We start from the raw sequence: 17,895 nt of genomic DNA, 5'->3' as shown, positions 1-17,895 counted from the left end.
CACACACACACACACACACACACACACACACACACACACACACACACGCACCACAGGCAGTGCTTGTTCCTAAATATTTGCTCTCTCTGCGCTGCCCTTAGGAAACGCACACAGGTACAGCAGAATAGGGATGTGACACAGTGAGAATGGGTTGGACACACTGAGGTGTAGGATGACACCTTGAATCGGCCGATTACAACATCCAAATGTTTTTTGCTGCTTTGTAACTTTCGCAGTGACGATGGCGAGCCTGGGAACTGGCAGCTGAAACGGGAGTGAAGCGACTTTGAACAACAAAGTAACACAATCACAACCAAGAAACTTCAAATCAGACAATAATAAAAAAAAAGGAAAAAGAAAAAAAAACAGGAGGGGTGTGAGAAAGTGGTGTTTGAGGTGTGAGAACATAGACGCCACAGTCAGGTCGGTAACTYGAGCTCCATGTGAAGTCTTCAGGAAGCAGACAGGACCTGGGATCAGGAATACACCGAGTCATTACAAGCTGGCAACAATGCACTGGCATTCCTGAGACACATACACAATCCATTCACTCGCGCACACGCACACACTCGCAGCTTCATATAGCCACACACACACACACACACACACACACACACACACACACACACAGACGTGTCAGCCGCCCCCGTACAAAAATGGATCCATGTGCAAAACAACCCACACACATTAGCAGACTCTTCCTCCTCATCTTCAGCCCACACAAACTCCTCAGAGAAGAAATATGTGGACACACACACACACACACACACACACACACACACACACACACACACACACACACACACACACACAGTCTCTAAAGGAGACAGTGAGTCACAAATTAACTCATCACTTTAGTAAACAGAGGTCAACTAGGGTTCCCCATCTCTGCACATCTACAACTTCATACAGCAGTTCACCCAAAATCACACTTTTATTGATTAATTTTATTTAATAGATGCAATAATGTAGTTTTTCACAGACTGGTGAACCTCTGCCCAGCTTTATTTCTGAGAGATTCAGCCTCTCTATAGTTCCCTTCAGAGGTAGAGACAGCCCCGGTAATAGCGGGACTRKCTTCTCRTTTAGTGGATTAGATGTTTTGCTAATTTTGGAAACCTTTTTTAGCGGATTGATTAGCCTCCACTAATTTTCAGTCCACTGAAAAATTTCRCGAGTGTAAAACTTCTACTTTTATGCCATTTATCACAAACGTAATAAAAATGACGCCCTTTTACAAGCAGGGCTGGACGTGTTGGGCACCATTTATGGCATGTAGTGTCTTTAGTAGCTAAACTTGAATGAATGAATGAATGAATAAATAAATAAATAAATAAATAAATGACCATCCATCCATTATTTTTACCCACTTCTTCCTTTCAGGGTAATGGGGGTCACTGGTGCCCAATACATCCAGCAGTCACAGTGCAATGGGGCTGGGTACACCCTGGACAGGTCACAAGTCCATCACAGGGACACATAGAGACAAGCAATATTTAAATAAATACAAAAAAATGACAGCATGTAAAATATGATAGAGAAATTATTTGTTGTTTGGCTAGCATTAAATGGGATTTATAAATATAACTCGATCAAAGAAATGTTTTTATTCTAAAAGGGTTAAACTGAAAGTATCACAAGCTAGACAGAGCTATAACTCTGGTTCGGATTGGTCGATTCGCCTCAGATGATCCCGCCCACCTTTAAATTAAATTAATAGAAAAAGGTTTGAGTCAGTTCCACCAGTTTTCAACTGGAGAGAAATGAAAACAGTCATCTTTGCCGTTAGCATTAGCTTCCACTAATTTTTTTTAAATCTGTTGCAGCACTAAGTCTTGTTTAGTGGATTAGTGAAGCTAACAGCGCAGGGTTGGACAATCCTGGTCCTCAAGGGCTGCAGCCCTGCATGATTTACCTTTTCCCCCATTTAAAACACACCTGATTCAGTCATTGCATTACTTCATGCATGCTCTGCAGACRTCTGATAATCATCCATTCATTCAAATCAGGCGTGTCGGAGCARAGAAACAAGTAAAACATGCAGRGCTGCAGCAAATTATTGCATTGCATTTTTCTTTTTACATTTTACACAACATCCAAACGTTTTTTGGAAAATGAAGTAATTTTTCTGCTGGAATATCAGTATAATGTAAAACTGTTCATAATCTTGTAAAAAATGTGTACAAAACAGTGGTGTCCTGRTATCAGCATTTTTATATATTTGTACAAAATGCCCCGAAACGCAGAATTGATWCCAGTATTGAAACTGGTATAGATRCTCAAKTGAACTCARTTGAATGASTTACTGTTTACATTTCAAGTGAAAAGTCTGTTAGTTCCATGTTTAAGAAATTTCTCAACAGTATGGATATCCTGCTGTATATTTGATTTATTTCAGTCCTTTAAAGGAGACGCCTTGTTCTAAATAAAAGGAAATGTGGTTTTAAAGTCATTGTGTCATATTTAAGTTCCAACTCATCAAGTACTCTGTATTGGTGAGTACACAAATTAAAGTACTCATACTCGGTTTGAAGAACAACTGGTCACCCTTAGCACAAAGCACYAGTTTAACTCATCTTTAAAACTAAAAGTTAAGAAGGGCCAGATTTCCTTCAACACCCCTAAATCCACCCACACTAATGGGACAAAGATTATTTTGAAGTTTTACAGCTTCACGAGACACAAATACTGAAAAGTTGTTTTTTTTCCTGCAACCAGACTAAGATGAAGACACCATGATTGTTTTGTGTTTAAATCAGATTAAATGATTTAATGTTCATTAAACATGAGTGATATACTGAGTCATTTGACACATTTATACTGAGTCAGAGTGGAAAAAAATCCCCCACTGTCAATAAACAATTTAAAAAAAAGGAGACTGAAAGCACATCTTTTTCAGGCAGTGACTAAAACCATAAGCCAAAAAGAACAGCTGAGACTAATTTGATCTGTAGCTGGAAAATGATTTAATAAAAACCTGGGATAAAGACAAAGTTAGACAGAAAATCAGTTAGATGCTAGATTTGATCCTATGCAGCAAAATTAGATTTTTTTAAAGTAAAAAACTTTCTGGAGCGCTGCATTAATAAATCAGTTGCATCAATCAGTAAATATGAAAAAAGCTAGAATACATGCTCCACTTGCACATACGACTGTTAAATCCAACCAGTTTTGATGGTGAGGAGAAGAGCTGTTGTTTCAGGTGATAATCATCCCCACAAACGAGCCCTCTGACCGTTGAACCRTTTCCTGCTCCTTTAAATAAACACTCAACCATTTTAACCAAGTGCTGCTCTTTAAACACGTGATTTTTTTCACTGCATCCAGTCTCTTTATTTAAAAAAAAAGTCAAAAGGTTTTCTGAAATCACTTATGGCACCGTCTTGAATGTTATTGGCTGCACCGAGCAGCTCTCTCAGTGGAGAAATAAAACCTCAGGCATGGAAGTGAAACCATAAAAGGCTGAAAACACAGTTCAGACCCTTAGACCTGCTGGAACTTTAAAGGGTTAATAAACATTGTGGCAGCGTTAAAGGCCATGGAGTTTTCATAAAATTCTGTAAACCTGAATAATTTCAAACCAAATGATTTAAAAGATTTAGGCTTTTCCTGTTCAAAGCATGGTTTAATAASACCAGGGTGAGCCCCCTGCACTGAYATGGAGGAGCAAAGATGGCAACCAAACAGGGCGACAGCTCAGAACTATTTAAGCAGCAAGCGCAACAAGGTCTGTGTCAAATTGTTTGCAATCTTTTTACAATAGATTATTATAACTGCTAATTGTTTATTTCATTCAACAATTATGTACAATTTAATTTAAGGAAAATATGTAAATTAAAAATAATGATGATCTAAAGCAGACCTGAGGTCAGTCAATAACTTTCTTTTTAAGTTGGAAGATTATGACTTAAACTACTAAAATATATTTGATTTACCCATCATAAATAAGATTTACCAATTGACAGCTAACATCAGCAGAGACAAGTTTCATATGGTGGGTGTGCAGCAAACATTTTCTAACATCTTAACATGTCAGGTTTGTCTAACAAAAACCTAAAACTAGTCAAATATATTATTTTACTATGTAATAACAGATCAGAGGCAAAACCAGCTTGTAATATGGTAGCATGATTGAGCAGACATAGCAATATATGCCACAGAAGCAGCTGCTAGCTGATRGTGATCAGTTTTAAGCTCATTTTAATTTTAAACTGTTACATTATTAGCTTCAGTTCTGCTCAGATCACATCCACATTCAGTTTAATAAGAGAAAATGTACTTACTTGAGACACTTTCCTGTTTCTCTTGTGTTGGTTAGTGCCACCACTGCTATAGCAGATCACAGACAGGTGGTCGAGACTCGTTTCTGTTCAACTTCATGATTTAAAGCAGCAACAAAAAGCTCAAATATTCAGTAGAGTCACTAGGTGGTGATAAAACTACATTACTGAAGCAGCAAAGCACACAAAGACTGACTCTAAAATGGGAGCCCCCTTTTTTTGGACAGTTTAGTTTTCTCAAAAGTTGAGGACAAGGTAAAGCAGACTGATGAATGAGTAAAAACAGCAACAAGTGTTTATATAATAGGCTGCTCCTCATTACCTTCTTTTTCCTCAGGTCACCGTGCGAGAGGCGGGGTAGACCTCTGACAGGTTCCAAGTCCACCACAGGAGCTAGGTTTTAAAGCAATTAGTCTGGAACACATTTGTGATCAACTAAGAACCATAATTCAAAGTGTTAACAGAAAACAGAAAGAGTGCCCCCTAGTGGCTATCTGCAGTATAAGCACCTGTATCAAATTTAAAACTATTTGGTATTAAATTTTCTTCCCAGCAGTTGATTTGTGGATTCACATAGTTCCTACTTTTGCTGCTTTATGTTCAAAYATAGATTTTTGTTAATATAGTTTTTAGGCAACAAGTATTTATTTATAGCTAACATGGTGTGCAGGGAAGGACTTACAGATAGACATCCTGGGAATGTGACTCCAAACAGAAAACATGGCAGCAATTCCAGCAGCAATATCGTACTACCTGCCACAATRCCTGTAAAATGGTAAACTCGTGGTCAAGTTTTATAAACTAGTGTTAGCATAAAGAGCTAAGAAGATGAGTTTAAAGTCTTTTTAGGAAGTAGTTCACTTTGGCCTTTATGTTGCTCAGGCTAACWGCTAGCTCATCAGTCTAGATGGAATTAAATTAACTCAGTTATTTAAGCAACAAATTTCTTTATCCTTTTTATCTACAACAGGTAAGATGTTAGTTGTGTATAACCTTTCCACAGAACCCCATTTCAAAAGATCTAAACTGTCCTTTTAAGCCTAACTTAACAGTCTTTGCTCCACCGGTGGRCAAAAACGGTGCAGTTTCTGCCTTTAAACGTTTCCAGATGCTACCGGGTTTTTCTTTTCTCTCTTTTTTTTCAAGACCAGGGTGTCAAACAACTGTTTTTGGTTCTTGCCGTTAGCTTGACACCCTTACAAAAAATAAAAAATGTCAAAAGGCTTTCAAGGAAATCCAGGGATGACAAAGGGTTATTTTCTTTCAAACAGCCGTTTTTTTTGTACCAAAATTACCCTAAATTTACCACCATGACCTAAATTGCCACAATAAAATAATAATAAATAATAAAGACACATATAGTGTAGTGAAATAATTTAGTGGAATGAACAATTTTACATTTACATAAATTATTCTATGACTGATGATTCTCTGGCTGCATCTTCCAGTCCTTATAAGGCATGACATGGTGTTTGAAGCTACTCYGATATGTTTTCATTGTTTTGTCTTTTGGATGGAAAAAGCTGTAGCGCCGGCCGCTCCGCAGAGTTCCCAGACTAGCACACATCCCAAAACATCCATGAGGAAGTCACACGTTTCTGGAAACTTCCCAGGCTGTCGTGGACGTCCTCATGGACTGGAAGTATGCGATGCTGCACCCTCCTCTTACAGTAATTCATCAGAGGAGGAAGCTGTCGGGACGTCCAGGCGGCACAGATCACGGCGGTGCACAAAGTGCTCTCAGTTTGCCTCGTGTCTTCATCTCCGTCTCCTCCTTTCAGTGTTTCAGAGAGTTATCCCCCACTCCGCCTCCTGTTAGTCTCAGGCTCAGCACAAAAGCGAGGCAGCAAACGGAGGAGGAATCTAGAGATTTGAATCAGCAGCTGTGAAATATTCCATGGATTTAGTTTAGTACCACACCCTCCATCTCACCGAGGATGAGTCATCAACACTCAGTTTTATTCTTTTTGTCCTTCATTAGACCACAGGTATTTGGAGACCCCCACAAAACGGCCTCCGAATTACGAGGAACTCCATTCCCTTCGCCACAGCCCGCCTGTGCAAACAAGCCCAGGTGGTCCAGGAGAATCCGAGAGGTGTTCGGGCTCCGCCGCTCCAAGTCCAGACGGCAGGGGTTCAGTTGAAGAGGATGGAGTCGGGGTCTCTGTTGGCGATCTGTGCCATGTGTTTGAGTATGTCCTTCTTCGTGATGATCCCCAGCAGCCTCCTGGAAGACAGAACGGGACAGACGGAAGAGAAGAGTCAGGGATTTGTTGTGGAGAGGCAGTTTGGCTGAGGACTTGGCCCCTGATTTAAAACCAGGGTTCAGTTCCTGTTTCAGACTTTCGGGATCATCGTTTCTTCCTTTTAAAAAGCAACGAACACCACTTATTTTTTACCATCASAGCCTACACTCTATGAAGTTTGCACCTCCACTACTGAAAACTGAGAAGAGTCATTTACTGTTTGTGTTTGAGTAAAGACATAATGTACTTTATTCCCACTTATCACACATTCTTAACGCTGGACGATCACATTTTCCAACCATCAGGAAACAAAAGAAAAAAAGTCCCTCACATGTGGATCTACTCTGATCTAACTTCAGCCAATAAACTGTCCATATGATGCAAATCTCCTGCAGAGGTGATTGCACCCATCAACAGGTTGCCAGCAGCTGGCAGGCGGACCACCAGAGAAGGTGGTGAGTGACTGAACTGTTCAGTTCTGACAAGATGTTTTGGTGAACCTCAGAACTCAAGTTCAGAGCAGTTCTCCCTGCAGACAGCAGACGACTTTTCAAACATGACGGGAATCATTTCTGATCCGGCAATGTTTTAAAGCTGCATCCAAGTATTTTAAGACTACCTCAGGGAAAARTAACTTTAAAGGGGTCTGAAGCTTTTATCCAGTTGTGAAGGTGGTGAGGGGGAATGATCAAAACTTGTAGAATAGTTCAGATGTAAAAACTAAGATATAAAGAGAGTTGGACTTGTACACAAAGAGAAACTAGGTGTGTACAGATTGACGTTTTTTGGTCTATCTTTATAAAAATCTATTGGACAAATTCAGAATCGGCAGGTCAGATTTGCAGGTCTTGGATGTTTGTAATACGAAGCGTCAGAACCCTTGTTTTAACGTTGTGTGTCCCTTCTCACCCGTTGTGTGTAACCAGACACTGGCGAAGCCCTAATTTCCTGAAAATATCCACGGTGATGTCCATGGGCGTGTGGTCGGTGACTGTGAACGGGCTCAGGTCCAGGATGCTCCTTAGGCGGAGGAAAGGCGGAGCTTCAGGCGGCTGCGGTGGGCTGTGCTCCGTGAACGCCACCAGGGAGGCGCCGACGATGCCGTCCTGACGCTTCCGGGCGTTGTCTAAAAAAAAGGAGACACGGAAAATACGAGACAGAGAAGTGAACATTTAAAATTTGTAACTACTTTAAGCTTTCCAAAAGAGGTTACAGATTACCACGTTAGAGAACACCATTTCTAGCTCAGCTTTAGGCCTCCAGCGTCTAAAGGACAAAACTATTTCTGTCCTGAGCAGCTGAATGAACAGTTTTTAGATATTCTGAAATCAGAGATGAGCACTGGTAGACTTTTATATAACATGTAAGCATTTCATTGAGGTCCACGCTAAAATTGGACTAAACTGGGACTTTGACATCTAAGGGTTAAGCATCCTCTAAACCAGAGATTCTTAACCCATGGGCCACGACCCAATTGTGGGCCACGAGCGCCACTTTGAGGGCCTCAAGAGAACAACAGTTTTTTAACTTTGGGCTGCAGAGGGTCGCGGGACCACTTCGATTTTGAATAAAGTGCAATACACTTTCTTACCACTAGTAGCGGTACAGCGCCACTCATGTTTAACAACTTTAACATGTAGAAGCTTAGATACCTGCCGAGAATGGAAACCTAAGCTAAGATAAGATAAGATAAGATAAGATAAGATAAGCCAAGACTTTATATATCCCACCGTGGGAAATTTGCACATTACTGCAGCTCAATACAGGAGAGGAAAAATAAAGGTAACCCATTAAAAAAAGGGTCAAAGTTTGTCACTAATATGAAGTGCAACTTCTGGTTCTACCATGCAATATTTTAAAAAGTTCAAAATATCAAATACATTTGCATACAGCTATTTTTTAATTTGTACTTTATCAAATTAATTTTTGTAGTTTATTTTTAAGCATTTTGAATGTATTTTAAAGAAACTCTAAACTTGTCAAAAAGCTGTTGTTACTGTTAAGTGTTTGTCACTAATATGATGAGCAGCTTCTGGTTCTACCATGCAAAAGTTTAAAAAGGCTATACTTTCATTTACACTTTATCAAAAAAATTTAGTTTTATTTGAAATATTTAAATTAAACATTTTGAATGCATTTATTTTATGACCACAATTTTATTTATTGAACTGTCTATTTTTGTTATTGTTTATGTTAAAAAATGTTATTTTTGTGTTGATAAGCCTGAGTGGTCTGTTGACTGACTGTTGTATTTGTTCAAATAATTGTTATGGGCAGGTTACAATATAAAAAAATGTTTGTCATAATTGTGTATTGTGATTATTTGACAAGAGTTTTACTTTTAAACTGTAAGTGTATTTAATTTAGTTTAATGCAAATACAATACAAATTAAACAAAAGATTTAGATTAATCATTTTGATCCGTACATTGGTAACGTCTGACTGGGCCTCGTGCCACTTTATGTTCAACAAACTGGGCCCTGAGGTCAAAAAGTTTAAGAACCCCTGCTCTAAACTTTATTCAGAGGTCTACAATTAGAAGATATTGATAATTTGTTAAACACTGCCAGTGTCAGAAAATAGATATTTATTTTATATAACAAGAAAAATAGTGAGCTACAAACTAAACCAGGAGCATTGACTAACATCTTAGTAGAGGTAGATTTTAAATATCCTAAAAGTCACTAGAAGGTGCTGGATGATGTCATCGCTCGATTAGTCTACATATTTGGTCACGTGCATGTGTGCCAGTTCTGGATGGCATTGTTACCAAATAACTGTTGTTTTTATGTTAAAAATTAGTTGATGACGTCTTTGAGGTTACTCTGAAGATGTGTTGGCACACAGCTCGCATCCGTGTCTCCAAGATGAAGCCATTTCCTGTTTGTGTTTATGAAAGATAAAAAGGCATATATGTATTTTCTTTGACAACTACTCAGTTCTCTCATTGTTGGACATGCTGATGTTTTTGGAGGAATTTCCAGACCGGGTTGGTGAAAATATTTCTCAGCCCTTCAGACCACATATTAATCTTTTCAAGCCGCGACTTAGTCTCAGTTTGTGCATTTTCTGGCTTTTTTTTTTCTTTTTTTTTTTTTGATTTACAGACCTGGGTTGTGTGGCCTACATTTTTTCAAGTTGTTTGGAATATTAAGCTATAAGGGTTAAATATTCAGGTTTAAATGAGGACAACAAAAGGACGATAAATTGAATGTACTGAGTCTAGTGGGAGTTCAGGGAGATGATACAAATAAGTACAGAGCGGGCAGGGGATAAAAGATAAAAGACCAGATCAAATTTTATAAACAGTTGGACTGAGCTGAGATAGGCAGCAGATGTGGATGCAAATTCTTGAGCTGATGTATCAGAAAGAATCAAAGCTTTCAAAGTGTTTTACTAAAATTGAGGGTAAACAGCCAAACACTAAAAAAAAAAGACCTTTAAAAGAAAAAAAAAACGTCTTTCTTTTTTAACTAAATATCTACTCAAACATAAGAACTCAGACCTATTGATATGAGCAGGTCTCTTCTGAGCACAAAGCCCACCAGTCTTTGGGACTCCTGAGAGACCACCACAGGGAAACCGCTGTAGTGAGTGCTCTCCACCAGGGTCTGAAAGGAATGACAGAATAATTGTTTAATAGACTCCAAAAGGAGAATCAATAAAACCAAAGTTCAATCAGTATATTTAAACTGAGGTTTTCAGTTCAGAGTGAATGTGTTCACACCTCCACCTCCTCCACAGTCATGCCGTCCTGCGTGAGCACGGCCAGGGCGGGGTCCCCCCTCCTCGGCCTCATCACGTCCACAGCCAGGCTGCTGTGCTCAAACTCCTCTTTAGGCTCAAGGAAAGGGTAACCGTTTAGTCGTATGTGAGCCTGCAGGATGAATATGGTTGTAGCTTTCAGTTTGAGGAAAATGCGTCAACGAAAATTTTGGCAAAACACACGAGAGYGCAAACAAAACCAAGGAAGTGACGTCTAAACAGGGATTCTGAAAAGCTGACACTTCACCTCATAGATTCCCTCCCTGCCGAGGGCATCTGCCACCCATTTGCTGGTCATGGTTGCGGCCATGAGGGGGACGATGTACTCCAGCCCGCCGGTCAACTCGAACATGATGACGACTAACGACACAGTCATTCGAGTAACGCCACCTAAAAAAAAGCCACAGGAGACGGGACGATGAGACCACCTGCTGAGGATCATCTCATCAGAACCTTATACAAACAAGCTATAAATAACCAGAAGMCAACATTCATGTTTTGCATGTCGGTAGCATATTTGACCAATCAGATATTCTTCTGCGCATTATACCTGACAAGATGGAAACAAACGGAAAGCCTGGCTCCTATAAACCATGATGAAGCCTGGGGATAAACTGAAACTAGATGGGTGTATTATATTACACATTATATATATTAAATAAATAAATAAATGTACTCCTTAGAAAAGTCTGTTGATTTTCTGTGTATGTATTTTTATTCTCACAATGTCTAAAACTGTCGTTTTTTTTTATATCAACCAAGTTTGGCCCTAAACTTAACCATGCTGGCTTTTCCTAATGTTGCTTTGTTGTGGCAGCCATCCAAACTGGATTCACACTWAAAAAAAAACTAAATGAGGATGAGAATGTTTTTTTCTTTGGCATAAAAAAAAGATATTTCTAGTAAATGTTCAAGTTCTTTAAACAAAACAAATGAACTGTTTAAATACTTCTCTTAAATCTGATAAATATAGAACAGGATAAAGGGTGAAAGTGAGTACCTTTTAAAATTCTTCTACAAAAAAAAGTTAAATGTATTCTGTAATCTCAGACTGGCAGAATTCTAAAGAAAAAGTTGTAATTTTTACGCCGTTGCTTTAATCTTCTCCCATAGACCATCCTTTACCACTTAAAGTATTTATGATTAAAAAGCTGGTAGATGATCAAAAATCACCTCATTTTCAACTAAAACAGATTTTTTTTCAGCTGTCTAAAATGGGAATACTTAAACAGAGTACTAGTGGTGTATTAAGTACTTGGGGGGGGGGGGGGACGACAACACAAAAACAATAAAATAAATAAATAAAAATAAAGCAAATTAACTTGGAAAAAAAACTTTTTCAAAAAGAATTTCACAGACTAGTACTTAAGTAAAAGTCATAAAACTGTTCACACCCACAAAGAGAAAATGAGCAATTTACACATTTTCTTTTTAAACCATCTTACATTCAAACTGGTTTAGTGGAACCAGTTGACARAACTTGGTTAAGTAAACTCAACGCTTCATTTTTAGAGTGTATGAACCACTCCTTTCATGATGAGTTCTGGTCATGTTCATATTTGTAACGTGTAACTAGGAGTTCAATTTTAAAGTACAGAAATAAAAGGGTTTTTTTTCAAATTACAGATCCTCAAAGAATTACTTTAACTTTTAACGAAGTACATGTACTTTGTTACTCCAACTCTGCTGAGTACAGACCTACTAAAAATATTTTTAGTTTAAAGTAAACTGGCTAGTAAAAGAAAAAGAATGACATCAACACATACTGGAACTCTTACATGAGTCTAGTGACCAAACAAAGACCGAACATTAAACTSTCCCTCCCAGCCACAGTCGGCTGTTTCTGCGTGGCTGAGATGTTTTCAAGTTGGACTGAGCTTATAAAGTTAATCCTCCTTGGCATACTGAAGCTCTACATGCTCAGAACACCACACAGAAGCACGAGCAAAACATCCCAAACGAATGTTTAAACAGCTGCCTGCTCCCAAACAGAGGAAAGCGTTCTGTTGCAGCCCAGACCTCCTAAACGTTTAACGTGACCTTCATTCCAAATGTTCTGATGAAAGAGGTGACTCCACTCCAACAGCAGCAGTTTGTTGAAATCGGMCCCTCACCTAAACAAGCAGCAGCTCCGACCATGGCGTAAAGCCCCGGAGTGATGCAGTCTGCTCCCGGGGAGCACCACCCTTTGAAGATGAGCCAGTTATGGTTGTAGTAAGCCAGCTGCTCCATGCCCACGCCCAGCAGTCTGCCGGCTATTGCTCCGATCGCCATGCTGGGGATGAAGAGACCAGAGGGAACCTGGAGGAGGAGGAAGAGGAGGAGGAGGAGGAGGAGGAGGACATTTATCTCCTGAAAAGGTTCAGCTTTCTGCGTTTAATTTAGGTTTTTAATTGAACTTTCAACCATCTGTTTCTAAGATATTTTGAGCTTGAATTAAACAGAAGTCAGTGTGAGGGTTAAAAATGACCAAAGGGGGGAAAAAAGGGTTGTTCTGATGTAAAATTTAGATTTGTATTAAAAAGAGTAACAAGAGTTTGATTTTGGAATATTTGGAAAGTTAGACATCTAAAAATTTAAGACATCACACACATATATTGTGGTAAAAGCTTCAAAAATTACAAAACTTAAAATGTGACCAATTAGGATTTCAAGTACCAGTTCAGTCAGTTTTTCCTTTTCAAAATATAAAAATTGCAAGTAGAAAATTGTAGTTTTGGTTTTCGTTTTTAAAACCTAAATGTATAAATCGAACTGATTAAAATCCAAGTTAAAATATAGGGTTGTTTTAATATGTAGCGATACCAGAAATGATGGAAATTGGCATTAAAAAACCAGCATTTCTTAGTTTTTTTTAACAATTGTTTTTTTATTTAGTTGCAAAACAAAAAAAAGTTTGTCATTTTATTTTGAAACAGAAAAATCAATGAACGAACCACACACTGATTCAGCTCAGGTTTCTTTATTTTACCAAAACCCCACTTTTGTGCAGAAATTTTACATAACTTTTTGCCAATTATGTTTTGGTTCTACAGTTTACTGCTACGAAAGTCAGCACATTAGGCATGACTGAACCCAAGCGAGGGTCTCATAATGTTTCAATGTTTATGCATTAAGACCTTTATAGCTGAGTAATCCCAAAATCTTAACCTAAAACTTGTTCTTCCCGTGAGACTAACGGAGGTRACTCACGTTGCTGTGAGTCACAATAAACATTGAGTTTCAGTCATTTGAACTGTTTATCATCAAAACAAACAGGATATTTGTTCAAATGTTTAAGAGTCAGTTAGTAGCAGCTTCAGTCAGTGTCTACAGAAAACTGTGCTTACATTAAAAAACAAAAAGCTCCTACATGAAGGCCCCCACTTTTCTTTCAACTCAAGTTGAAACATGACAGTGTTTGTAACAGAGATGAACTGTGTGTGTTAATAAACCAACCTTCATGCCAAAGGTAATCACAGTCATCAGCATCTTGAAGATCAGAGCCAGAGCCAGCTGCCACAGAGCCGTGTAGAGCCCTGCTCCAGCCGGCCGGTCGGCCAGGCTGTTCCCTGTGCTCGTTTCCGACATGTTGACTGGCTGCAGAGTGTGGAGGAGGAACCAAAGGTTTAATCAAAAYGTACAAACCACAAAACATTAAGATTGTTCTGTTTTAAACTATATAAAAACAGAACTAATATAGTTTACTCAGGTTCATAACAACCTTAATATTGTTACCATTAATTCATGTTTTGACTTCCCCCACAAGACAAGTCAATCCAACCAATCAGGTTAGGACAAACTCTGCTGACTGCAGGGACCCCTACTTGGTTTTATGAGATTTATTCACAACACACACTCTAAGGCTGTGTCCAAAACGACAGGCCGGGTCCTCCGGAGGACCCAGACTACCTGGTCTCGGCGGGCCGGGTCCTTGGTAGACCNGGAAGACCGGAAAAAAAGAGSCTGTGGATTTGGACGGTCTAGCCTCCCGTCCTTACCCCGGCGTACGTCTTGTCACCTAGCAACYGTGACGACGCTAAACAAGCAAACTTAAATCAAAACTAKAAAATTATCAATACATTAGCATTATTAATATCACAAAACTATAAAATTAACTTAAAAGGTATCATTTGAAGAACTAATTGACCCGCTGTAGGTTCATGTTTATTTCGCGTTTTTTATGACGAAAAAATAATATTTAAAAACATGTCCATACAAATGATAAAAGTATTAGAATTACAACCGCTAATTTTTTTWAATTTTTAAATCACCATATTTTTATTTAAAATGTATTCTTTTCTCTCGCTTCGTCCGCCATTACTAGCTTWAAAAAAATCTCCGGTCGGGCCGCAATGCATTATGGGATATGCTGGGCCAGGAAGGATCCATCAGACCAGTCCTTCGATTCGGGCCAAAGGAAGGACGTATTTGTCGGACGCATCGGAGGAGTCTTCGGTTTTGGACGTCCTTCGTTGCAGTGCTGTGACGTATGTGGCCGACGAATTCGACCTTCGGAGGACCCGTCCTGCCGTTTTGGACACAGCCTAAGAGCTACTCTTGCGTGGAAAATGGCGTACGCAAGGTTTTTGTGCGTCACCATTGGAGTCACCTCTGTTAGTAAAATCTCAGAATAGATTTTATTGAAACTTTCAGAAAGTAACCACTGGACATCAGCTGATTAACTTCTGAAATCAACCAAGTAATTCAAGCTATAATTTAATGCAGTAGTAGCAGAGAGTCCCTAATAACACCTAAATCCGAGTGTGACATCTCCTGTTGTAATGTTATTTTCAAGGTTTGACTCAAACAGCTGTATTTGTCATTTCTTTCTATTTTTAAAACACCAAATTAGATCCGGACCTGTGCGTAGCCGCAGAGCTGAGAGGAGTCCAGCAGCGAGCAGTCGTTGAACAGCTCAGAAATGAGCTCTGCTCCGCTCATCCGGGTGTAACTGTTGGGGTAGGCCAACACGGCGGTCATGGCTGCCACCACCAGCACTTCTACGACGGGGTAGTGCCCGAGGACGGTGGATTTACCTGCCGCGATCAGACGAAAACTGATTAAAAACACTCATCAAAAAATAAATAAATAAAACATCCTCAAGGTTGTGGATTAATACTCACGTCTTCTGCACCAGGCGATGTTAGCCCTGATAAACAGCGCCCCCCAGAGGCCTCCGAAGATGCCCAACAGGATGAAMGGAGCCAGCTCGATCAGGTGCCACGGGGCGTGAAACTCCACGTAGAACAGCACCAGGCGGCTGTTCCCGAACGGGTTGATGGAGCGCAGAGTGAAGGCGGCCACCAGGGCCGCGAAGAAGGAACGCCACAGGGTCTTCAGGGGGAAGTAATAACTCACCTAGAGGRGGAGAGGAACAGAAAGGTCAACTGAGAAGAGGCCGTGTCCAAACGCAGGGGCTGCATCCTTCCTAGACCGATTAAATCTCAGCGATACCTACAGCCCGTGTCCAACACCACAGATTAGATCTGTTACTAATTAAAATGTTAGAGCAGGAAAAAAAAAAAAAAGGTCAACAAAAAGTAAATCACTTCTTGCTAAATCAACAATTAAATCCCAGCTTATTTTCCCTCTGGAGCTTCTCGTTTCTCAACACAGAGCTGCCAAGAACACATTTAGCTTTCCAAACTAATCAGAGCAAACATCTTCTCACACTCTATTAGAKCTCAATTAACTGCCAGCTTTGTGCTCCTTCCAGTATAAAGTCATGTTCTCAAGAAAAAAAAGGCACCAAAGGGCTGAAAGCAATAAAAGAACAATTTCAGATGGACGGTGTCATCTGGTGGTGATTAAACTACTGAAGCTGTCATTGTTGTTCTAATGGAGGACGGGCCAATCAGGAGTTTCTGAGATCCTTGTGTCCTGGTTTCAATTGAATGAAATACTTTATTATATTACTGAAAGTACCTAAAGTGGAAATTTAGATGGTAGGGATAACCTTTATTTACTGTTAAAACTGATACAGGCTGAAGATTGTCAGATATATTACTGGTGGGGATTCATTTTTCAACAAATGAGTAATACTCACCTCCTCCAGACTGAACAGGACTCCTCCGATGGGAGCGCCGAAAGCCACAGACACTCCAACTGCTGCCGCCGCTGATAAAACCTACAGAATACAAACAGGCTACTGTATCAGACGACATAAGTTTTAAAAATAAAAACAGCATCTTTCATTCTTACATTTCTCAGTCAGAATCTTAAAAAAAAATAAAAGCCCAACATGTCCAYCTTGAATTTAATCTTAATGTTTTTATTTGCGGGCGATTCGCCACAATAGGATCATAAAAAAAAGAAGAAATTATTTCAATTCATCCCACATCTGCTGTCTTTAGGCCTACCTCTCGCCTCTTGGCCTCATTCTTGCGGTATTTGGTGAACAGATGGCAGAGGATATTAGCACAGCAGCAGGCAACGTGGACAAGAGGACCCTCCTTCCCTAAACTAAGCCCAGAGGAGACCGCTAAAACCAGKGTGATGGTCTTGATGATCAGGGTCCACTTCCCAAGGTAGCCACGGATGATAAACCCACTCAGGATTGTTTTAATCTGAAAAACAAAACAAAACCTAAAAGTTAAGACAATAAGGTTTGTGACTGAATGATTAGCTTTCCGTTTAGACTTTGGATGAGTTTGTGTTCGCTCTCTTGAATTCAACAACACAAATGCTTGTTTCAGGTTTATTTTCTTTCAACTAAGCCGGTAATCTCCTGAGCGTGGGTCGGCTGATCTGCGTCTGACCTTTGAGAGATGAGACTGGCAGGGAAAGAAAAAATAAAAGAAGGTCCAAGTTTCATGAAACTAAAAACTTCAGAGTCAGAGGGATGATGTTTGTGTATACAGGCGATAGCTTTGTTTGTGTGGAAAACTTGAGTGTAAGCAAATCTCCAGCTTTTCACTTCCTCAGGAATGTAGGCTGAAGGAAGCGGATCAAACAAAGGAGCTGACAAAAAATAAAARTCCAGCAAAGAGCTGAAAATAAATAAATTTAAATGGATGTTAGAGAGAAGAATTAAACTAAAATTAAGAAAAACAGGAAGTGAAAAAATAAATTAACATGATATTAGATATTATGGTCTATATATTGAATAAAGTTGAAGATAAAAGGATGATTCGGTAACATTAAACAACGGAGTTTGAGCTTTTTGATTAAAGATTGCAGAATAACACATCATTGTGGCTTTTATTTCAACCAGGAAGGACCAAAAAAATAAACTAGCATGGCTGCAGCCAAATTCAGGTTTCATCCTTTAAAGCAGTGGTTTTCAAACTTTTTTGCTTCCGGTCAACAAAACAACAGTTGCAGACACTCACGACCCCAGATATTACTTCACTTACGTAAGTTTTGCTAATAACTCTGTTAAACATGGGAATAACAATATAAAACATATCTACTAAAATACTAATTGTCTTCATTTATGATTGTTTTAAAAACTGCAATAATCATGGTGAAAATATTCCATTAGCCTTTTTTTTTTTCATTTAAATTGATGTCTGTAAATCATCTGGGGAAACTCACTTGATGTTTTGTGACCCACAATAGGATCCTGACCCCAATTTTGGAAACCACTGCTTTAAAAAGGACCTGGGGCCTCATGTATCAAC

General features: G+C 39.3%; 1 protein-coding gene across 4 annotated transcripts in view; it reads right to left on the bottom strand.

Moving 5' to 3' along the window:
- Positions 1 to 5,639: 5,639 nt before the first annotated feature.
- LOC106530626 (H(+)/Cl(-) exchange transporter 5) overlaps positions 5,640 to 17,895 on the bottom strand; it is a 37,354-nt gene continuing 25,098 nt past the window's right edge. For all 4 annotated transcript variants that reach the window (XM_014026283.1, XM_014026282.1, XM_014026285.1 and 1 more), the window contains 11 exons: positions 16,633 to 16,839; positions 16,320 to 16,400; positions 15,397 to 15,631; positions 15,134 to 15,309; positions 13,730 to 13,870; positions 12,406 to 12,592; positions 10,539 to 10,681; positions 10,254 to 10,403; positions 10,032 to 10,137; positions 7,436 to 7,652; positions 5,640 to 6,507 (listed from right to left, as the gene is read on the bottom strand). In XM_014026283.1, coding sequence (XP_013881737.1) covers positions 6,417 to 6,507; positions 7,436 to 7,652; positions 10,032 to 10,137; positions 10,254 to 10,403; positions 10,539 to 10,681; positions 12,406 to 12,592; positions 13,730 to 13,870; positions 15,134 to 15,309; positions 15,397 to 15,631; positions 16,320 to 16,400; positions 16,633 to 16,839 — 1,734 coding nt within the window. In that variant the 3' untranslated portion in view covers positions 5,640 to 6,416. The remainder of the gene's footprint in view (positions 6,508 to 7,435; positions 7,653 to 10,031; positions 10,138 to 10,253; positions 10,404 to 10,538; positions 10,682 to 12,405; positions 12,593 to 13,729; positions 13,871 to 15,133; positions 15,310 to 15,396; positions 15,632 to 16,319; positions 16,401 to 16,632; positions 16,840 to 17,895) is intronic.

This window comes from Austrofundulus limnaeus, unplaced genomic scaffold (genome assembly GCF_001266775.1).
Source record: "Austrofundulus limnaeus strain Quisiro unplaced genomic scaffold, Austrofundulus_limnaeus-1.0 Scaffold540, whole genome shotgun sequence".
NCBI classification, from domain to species: Eukaryota; Metazoa; Chordata; class Actinopteri; order Cyprinodontiformes; family Rivulidae; genus Austrofundulus; species Austrofundulus limnaeus.
This window is presented reverse-complemented; position numbering and strand designations above follow the sequence as displayed.